The sequence below is a fragment of the Corvus brachyrhynchos genome, unplaced genomic scaffold (genome assembly GCF_000691975.1).
Source record: "Corvus brachyrhynchos isolate BGI_N302 unplaced genomic scaffold, ASM69197v1 scaffold26, whole genome shotgun sequence".
In the NCBI taxonomy this organism is placed as follows: domain Eukaryota; kingdom Metazoa; phylum Chordata; class Aves; order Passeriformes; family Corvidae; genus Corvus; species Corvus brachyrhynchos.
In genome coordinates this window covers 7,034,472-7,043,508 of record NW_008239324.1, presented here as the reverse complement: position 1 = coordinate 7,043,508, position 9,037 = coordinate 7,034,472, and the positions used below count along the sequence as shown (strand labels likewise).

The following is a 9,037-nucleotide window of genomic DNA, read 5'->3' as shown; positions in this document are numbered from 1 at the left end:
GCGTGTGTTTGTATGGTCAGCTGGCTAGATGTCAGGAGTGATTTAAATGTTTATGCCTCATGTGATCCAAGGTATCTGGAAGTATCATGTGAGACGTTGTTTGCTTTCTTGTTCCTAATTTTAAACACAGGCCTTTTCTGTGGCAGTCCATGGAGTCTATGAGCTACTTCAAGACATTCTTCTTGGAGAACTGTGGTCAGAGCTTAAAATTAATTTTCCAGGAAAGTTGGTTCATTTTGAAGGAAGGCTAATTTATAGAACTATGAAGATGACAGTTATTTGAGGAAATAATCCTGGTTAAAAAGTTAAGATAGTTGATAAATACCCTAAGGCATTTGCATTTCAGATAAAAGTAGTAAAAAAGTACCAACTGCTGGCCCTCTTTTTTTTCTTTTTCCCCACATAAAAAATATCCTGGCTCCCCACCCTATTATTAAATAGGTACCTTTTTTTTTTCCCTTAGGATCCTCATATTTGGACACTTGTTGAATGATCTTTTTTCTTTGTTATCTGAGCTGTCTTAAGGCAAGTCACTTTCAGGGTGCAATTTGCTTATTGTCTCTTGGTGGGAACTGTGAATCTGTCATTAAGACTTAAGGACAGTGATAGGCAGGAGTAGGAATGTATCCTACAGCTAATTACTGCAATTCACAGTCTGTTACCTCCCTTAAACCTAATGATATTCTAAATGTGCTTTTCCTTGAAGTTTCATCATACAAAAGCACATCCCAGAGGGAGATCTACTAGTTTTGTCAGGGAAGATGAGACGCAAAAATCAGCTAAGGATACTATAATATTGGAAGTGAATTGGGCTCATCGATGTGTTAGAGTGAGTTCTGTTGGGATTAGCATCTCTGTGAAAAATGCGGATATGCTGGAACTGATAGAACATGAAATCTAATGGAAACACTTCTTCCTGCTGCATAAGAAATCTCATTTTTCCAAATTCTGCAGTTCTGAAATTAATAGAGGAATTACACAGCTGCAAATTAGGGAAGCAGGGTGCTGCTAAGGATCTCGTCTTGGACATCTGGTCTTAACAAGTGCTGATGTATTTTGCAGAGCTTCACAAGCAAGTTATTTTGGGGTCAGTTTGCAGGCTTTAAAAAAATAGCAACGCTCTTTAGTGTTTCCAGCAAAAAGGTTTAAAAACTACAGATACTGGTAGATGAGAGGATGAGGAGAAAAATTGTATACAGATTACTCTGCCCATGGGTACTTTCTCTGTACGCCCTGAAAGCAAAGGGAAAGACATTTTTCATACTGCTTTCAAATTCAACCATAGAAGATTTGGAAAGCTACATCCTTAATCTACAGAATTAATCTTCAGTGTGATTTTTTTTTTTTTTTTTTTTTACTTGTTACTTATAAAAAACCACTAAGTAATTCTCCAGCTGAAATGTAAATCATTAACACTGTTAAACTGGATGGGTTGAAGACTGAAGATCTTGCATGTTTTTTCAATAATCTCTAAAACTGAAATTTGTATTTTGTTCCCTATAGGTTCATCATGAACCATTTTCATTTTGCAGAGTATACTTTACAAAATAAAAAACCTCCAAGGTGTGAATGATAGTGATTAGCAGTTTCATTGTTAATATGGAAATGTAAACATGACAAAAACATTTTTGTTAATCCCTGCTTTACAAACGAACAAGCATCATACTTGTACTTTTTAACTACAGTATGTATCTTTGCACAGGTAGGGCTTGTCCCTTATCTTTTGTTTAGAATTGAAAAAATTGCCATTTTTCATCTTGTTCCTTATCATCCCTCGAGTAAAAATCAATATGTCATGTTTCTCATCTTGTATCCTGAATTGGACACAGGAGCACAGCCTCTCTCCTCCAGAAGCTTGAAGATAAAATATCTTAACTAAATGAAACTTGCAGTTAATCTAAGATCATTTCATTAAGTCCAAGTGAGACTTTGTACAGTTTCCTGCTTTCAGTGCTTTTATTGATAAATGTATCTTGATTATAATCTTAAACTTCTTCAGTTGTGCGTTTTCCTACTCTGAGCAGGAGTGCTTATGGTTGAGTGCAGTTTGGAAACTTCAGCAAGTTCTCCAAGCTTTAATACCCCAGATGTTTGCCTAAGTCTTTGAAAGGTATCTTTGCTGGAAGAACTTTATTTTTACCCAAGGAAGTGAGATTCCAGGGTAGAACAAAATGTCACTCTTCTTTGTTTTGCATTGAAACTGAGGACAAAATCAACCTGTTCTGTCCTTGGCAGGTCTGCTCCTGAAACTGGGCAGTCATGAAAGATTGATATAAATAGAATTACGTTCTGTTCCTTTTCCAATTAAAAGCACTGATATGGCAGAGGCACAAGACTGGAACAAGTTGTTGCCTTAGTTTTCTAAGCAAGAACTAAGTAGGATTTTGTGGGGTTACAAGACTGAACTTCAGTAAACTCTTTCTAGGGTGTGATGCAATACTGTAATCTCCCTTACTATGCTTTCCAGTATATCAGAGTCCTTGAAATATGACCTAAAATAAACCATGGTCAGCTCCTGGGCCTTTTAACGTTTCACTTAAGTTTGCAAAAATAAAGCCCTGTAGAACCTAATGAGAAAGTAGAGGCAGTTAATAAAGAAATCCTGAGGTATATCTTGTGGTGGGGCATAACCTGCAGTGGTTGGAGGTTGTAAGAATGTGGTTGTCTGAAGTTCTGGCCTTTTTCAGTTCTGCAATAAATTTTTCTCTAAAAGCACATCTGGTTTTCCAGTTAAATTGGGCATTCCACTAAAACATATTATCTCTTTCCTTAAAGCATTGTTAAGTATCAGTGTATTGTAGAACTTGAACTGTTTTGATTAAATAATTGGCTGGGGGATGGGGGGAACAAATGTATGGGTAGATCTGCATTAAAAAACTTCAGAACTAAACATTGGCAAGTAATATGGGGTACAGCACACACTAAAAAGAGGGCTTTGTGGAGCTGAAAGGAGTGGAGGGAACCCTTAAGAAGTAACTTTTAAGTTTTTCTAGTACAGAAAAGCTTCTCAGTTACTGAAATGTTTTTGCCTCTCTGGTTCTTGAGGAAGAAATGACTAAACATAACAGGATGTAAGAAGTTTCTCTGAAAACTTGATGCTGAAAATTGTAAGAGTGTTTGGTTAAGACTAATTCTAATTTGGAAAAATATTCCTGTTTCCATCTAGGGTTTAAAAAATAACAAAGAATAAACCTTAATCAAAGGGATACTGGCATTTAGTATGTACCTTAAGGAGGTGCAAATACCCGAGACCCTTCAAGTAGTACTGATGTAAGGTATCCAAAGGAAAAAAAAGTAATACTGTTGTTGTAGCCAAAGCTGTGAATGTAAAAGATATGAAACTGCATTTTTACATTGTTAGCCAACTATGTCTTGTGTTGCAGAAGTGTGGCCTTGTGTGATAAAGGGCAGATAAATAATATAAATGGATATTTTGCTTTTTTTCATTTTTAATGTTAAATTGATAGTTTGCAGGCAGCTGTTTAAAAAGAAAGACTTGCATGTGCAGTTGTGATGCTCTGAAAAAAAAGTTCTTTCAGAAAGATTCAGTTTGTAATTTAAAACACAGATAATTTTGGTGATGTCCAAGACAATCTTTTTCTTTGTACCCATGGCCTTATATGATGTGGTCCCATATAGTCTGCTCTTTGAAATTATGAGCTGTTGATCCAGTCATTCTACATGTTGGTTTCTCAGCTAATGATTTTTGAAAATACATATTTTCAGTGGAAAATGTATAGGTAATACCTTCTTATGTAGTATTTAAATATTTTTAAATATTAAAATTATTTATTTTAGTTACAAAACAGTATTTAGCTGTGTATACTGCAATATAAAATGTTATATACTTTAATTAACTGTCTCATTTTTATCTCTCTCTCTCCTTTTTATATTTTTCAGTTCCAGGGGACTTAGGTAATCAGTTGGAAGCAAAGTTAGATAAGCCATCAGTGGTTCACTATCTCTGCTCTAAGAAGACAGACAGTTATTTTACACTCTGGCTGAATCTAGAATTGCTTCTGCCTGTCATCATTGACTGCTGGATTGATAATATCAGGTAAGATCAGAAATGCTGCTCTTTGCAGTTACGTCCTTTCCTTAGGCTGGCATGCAGAATGGCTGCCTTTAAATTCCTTTTCTGATTCAAGACCAGTGAGAGAAGTTACTTGGAATTTCTGCTGGTTTTGGAGTCAGGCTCTTCTTGGTGCTGCCAAGCAATAGGACAAGAGGAAATGGGGAGAAGCTGATGCACAGAAGTTCCACCTGAAATATTTTGGTTTTAAAAATTGCCTAATTTAAAGCTTTCACACTATTTCATAATTCAATCTGCTTTATTAATGTTCCTGTAAAAATAATGTAAATATATGAAAACAAGAAATAATTAGCTGGTGCAATTAAAAACTATTTATTTTATTGGCATATTGCTCGCTTATGAATGTACTGAGCTGTTGTAAAGCAGCTTTGTCTTGCCCTATGTCTTATGGATTAGAGAGATCTTTGTTGAGAGAAGATTTGTGCATCAGTTTAGATTCTTAGACTCCATCTAGGGGTAAAAGCTTGCATTCAGGAATGGCAATTGTATTGATACGGTATTAAAAACAAACCAACCCCCAACTATAATAATAGGGATGACTAAAGAAATAAACTCCTGACTCAATGCTCCAGAGTCTTCACATCTTAAGTTGATTTGAAAAGTATTTACAAAACACTCAATGCCTCAATATGTTTCCTGAGGTGCCAATCATTATTAACAAAGAAAAATACTCCCTTATGCTGGTATGGATGTTTCTAGTTAAATGGAAATTAATTATGTTTAGGTAGGATAATATTTTTGATGTCTGATTTTATAGGTATTTTATGTCCTATTGCCACATTCTTATGCTCTTTATAAGTTTTTTCCATTTTGTGGCTTGATGCAAAGTCAAATGGTACAGAACTATATAAAGTAGCTTATCTTTTAAAGATGAAGCTCAGCCATAGTTCCTATACTCAGTTTTACAGAGTTGAAAAGTCTTAGATTCTGCACGTAAAGCATTAAAGTAATTGTTTGCACTGTATAACCTCTTAGCCATGAGAGTACTCTGGTCATCTCTGCTTGGGTTAGGTTTTTTTCCTCCTTCTGAGTAATAGTATTTAAAGTTCTTGTACTGCACTCAGAATGTAAGACCCAGTGTGGTTGAGGGTTGTCATGTGGCAATATAACATGTTTCATGGTTTTTTTCGTTGTTTTTCTTCCCCTCCTCCCCAGGCTGGTATATAATCGAACAAGTAAGGTTACAGAACCACCAGATGGAGTGGATATCAGAGTACCAGGATTTGGGCAGACGTTCTCCTTGGAATTTCTTGACCCAAGTAAAAGGAGCGTTGGTATGTACAAGCTGTGTTGGGAGTGCTTTGTCACTTTGGGGGTTTTTCTAGCTTGTCTTTATGCAGCAAGCTACTGAAATGTGTTTTCAAATTACAGTTCCATGAGCTCACTTTGCTTTTAAGAGTTTTCATTACATTGTATTGATTCGTTTGTTGCGTGGCCTGACAGATTGAGACAAGAAGATTCCATGTTATTTGGTGTTGTGTCAAATCTGAGTTTGCTGGATGAAATCTGAGTAGGCATATTGAGGACAGATGCTTTCTGAAAATGAGATGGGTTGAGTAGAAAATTCTGTGACTGAAGCTTGACAAGCAAAACTGAAATAAAAGCACTTCAGCTTGGTTCTGAGTGAGATGTTCTTTGGCCTTAGGTATGGGTTATTGGGATTGGGAGTTATGGTACCACAATCTATAGCTCCTTGTATTTTGTTGATGTCAGAATAATTATATAATTGCATTTGTGCTGCAAAAGATTTCTGCATTAATGTATCTGCAGGGTTTTTTGTTTAGTGCTTTTGTAGAAGTCATGTTTCAGAAACCACTGAGTTTGATAAGCTTTTGTGAGTTGTTGTTAGCTGTGGCTGAAGACTGGAGGAGTTGAAGAGTCAGTAATGCACTGAGCTTCATGTGCTTCATAGCATGGATCTGTTCTTTAAGGGCAGTGACGTGCTTAATGATCTCCACTAGATCACTCTTACAACTACAACAGGTTTATGATTAAATTCTCTGCTTGAGGGACTATATGATAAACATTCAAGACTAACGAGTGAGGTTCTGCTCAAAACTTAAATATGACTCTGATGTTCAGTAGACTGTTCTGATGCTGTTACTGGAGGCATGATGTCGAGGTAATACTTAAATCCTACGTGTCAAACCTTGTAATATGTAAAATCTTTTAATATGTAGTCTGCAACTGTTTCCTTTCTTTGCTATTAAAGCTTTATGTTCAGTTACTTAAGTCTTAATCCACTACCCCAGAGATAGAAAAGCAGTTTTGGGGTAGTTTCCAAAGTTCTGCCCTGGGGTGCGCAATAAGCATTTGTTTCCAAGAATAAGTGTTAGTGAAGTCCAGGCCAACCTTTATACCCTACCTGACATTAATTTGCAAACAACAAAAGCTATGACTGCCGAAAACCCCTCAGAAATTATTATGTTGCAGTTCAAGGGTAGACTTCTCTCTGATGAGTAAAATTTATCCACTTTGTGTATACTACATTTTGCTGCCAAAATGTTTGAGAGATCAGACAACTAGTAAGAAGTTTTAAAAGTGATGTTCTCTGTTTTGGGGGATAGTGAGCATAACTCATTTTGTTTAATATGCATGCAGCTTTCCGATTGTTAAAGGCAAACTGCAGGTTTAATGTCTATCTATGTGCTGTCGGAGATAATGCCTCTGGAACTTTGTTTTGCAGTAGTGTCTGGCAGCTTTTTCTCACACTAACCTTGTTACTGTTCTGTTTCTCTCTTATCTGATGTTTACAGGAAGTTACTTTTATATGTTGGTGCAGAGTTTAGTAGATTGGGGCTACAAACGTGACGAAGATGTAAGAGGAGCACCTTATGACTGGAGAAAGGCACCAAGTAAATAATATACTGTTACTTAAAAATTTTTGACTCTCCTAGCCAGCAAATAATGTATTGAATTTCTTCTCCCGCCCTGTACAATTATACCTAAAAACTTAATTTTGATTAGTTCTTGGGGCCTGGGTACTCCTAGATGTAGATGCAAGCTCAGTGTTGTGGGTTTTTTTTCTTCTTTAAACAACTTGCCACTTAAAACTTGCTTAAAACCAGAACAAAACAACAGAAAAAGCCCATTTCACCAAAGCACATGCACACAAAACCCCCACCCTCCCCTTTAATATTAGAATTTCTAAGTTCTGAATTATTAATGCCACAGACAGTTCAACACAATTATTTAAAAGCTTATTTTTTTTTAAAGCTTAGCATTCACAATTAATAATTATCACTGTGTAATCTGTTTGTTTTAGATGAGAATGAAGACTATTTTGTGGCACTTCGCAAGATGATAGAGTTACTGTATGAGCGATATGGAAGCCCTGTTGTCCTAATTGCCCACAGTATGGGTAACATGTACACCCTCTACTTCCTCAACCGACAGCCCCAGGATTGGAAAGACAAGTACATCAAGGATTATGTGTCATTAGGAGCTCCATGGGGAGGAGTGGCTAAAACTCTCCGTGTGCTGGCTTCAGGTAGGTAATTTGAGGCTTTGCAGTGCATTTTGTGTGTAGTGCACAATGCTAATGAGACTGTTGACTGGAAGACTGTAAGACTGCAGGATGAGAGTTTAAGGTACCATGAAGGTAAAAATACTTTTTTGTAAGTGATGACAACTTGATGTTTCAAGCCTTGCAACCCAACTGTTATTTTTCATATTTGTGGGGGTGGACTGAGTTTTCTCACATCCTGTAACCAGGAGCTTTCTCCCTTCTTGACCTCTCGTGGCCTCTTTTGAGCAGATTGTTGTGTCATTTGCTGTTTGGCCTGATGCCTTCTATTTCTGTCCCTTCTGCCACCAACCTGATTGCTCTCTGTTCAGTATTGCAAAGCTACCAAGGACTCCAGAGCATTCAGCAGTTTCCTTTGATTAAAGATCACACAGCTGCTTGAGGTTAACATTAAAGGAAATTAATGTTAGACAGGGTGGGGAACCGGTGTCCACAGTGTAAATCTCAGGTGAAAGTTAGAACTCTACAGATTAGGAAAGTGAGTCTTTGAGGTCTTGGGTTTATCACACAGGATATGCCACAGACCAAAAAACCAAAAAATTGAATAAAGCAGCAGAATGTATTTCACTAAGTAGCTTAAAATGACTGATGGAAAATGTTCACTTACCCCATCATGTGATATCATAATTATATCATGTGCTTTGACATTTAGTTCATGATGTTTCTGACTTGTTAGCTTTGAATAGCCACTATCTTCTTCCTAATCAAAGCTGACATCAAAAATTGGACTTATTGTTTTAGATGCAAAATGCAAAACACACAACAAGAGCCAGCCATGCATGGACAGAGCAAAGAATACTTTGCTTAGCAAAGGCACTTGATTCTGAACAGTTGTGCACTACTCCATTACTAATTAGAAAACTTGACTCAATACAAACATCCAATTTACACATTGTTAAAGCTGTTGAAATGGCACTGTAAAAATTGATTTCCGATTTCCACAGGCTTTGTCTGACACATTTGCATGCTACAGAAATGGCAAGAAGTGAACAATGTTAATATTACCTCCATAAAATTTCACAATTATATAAAATTCCACAGTCCTGTATTTCTGTTGGATTAAACTTTTGTGCTTCATACCTCATCTACACTTTATAATGCATTTCAAGCAAAGTGGCTGATTCTTCTAATGCATAATGAATAGCTAAATTTCTTCTAAAATGTAGTTAGTAATATTTTAATCTGTGTATCTGTTGTACTAAATTTTCATGTTTTCAAGCAGAAATTTAAGAATCATGTGGGAAAGTTAAATGGGCAAACATAATATCAGAATGTACAGTTTTAGGCTGTTTCTGTCTCAAATATCTGTAGTAAAGCAGCACCATCAGCACTTGGATTGCATTAGTCTATTTAAGAGTTCCTAAAGTTATCAGGGTTAGTATGCAGAAGAATTATTGCTTAAAAAAAATATACTGCAT

The 9,037-nt window shown here is 36.3% G+C and overlaps 1 protein-coding gene across 1 annotated transcript in view; it reads left to right on the top strand.

Annotated features, from left to right (window-relative positions):
- PLA2G15 (phospholipase A2 group XV) overlaps positions 1-9,037 on the top strand; it is a 16,318-nt gene that overhangs the window by 1,584 nt on the left and 5,697 nt on the right. Inside the window, exons 2-5 of the mRNA XM_017741032.1 lie at positions 3,901-4,057; positions 5,249-5,367; positions 6,850-6,948; positions 7,359-7,583. Coding sequence (XP_017596521.1) covers positions 3,901-4,057; positions 5,249-5,367; positions 6,850-6,948; positions 7,359-7,583 — 600 coding nt within the window. The remainder of the gene's footprint in view (positions 1-3,900; positions 4,058-5,248; positions 5,368-6,849; positions 6,949-7,358; positions 7,584-9,037) is intronic.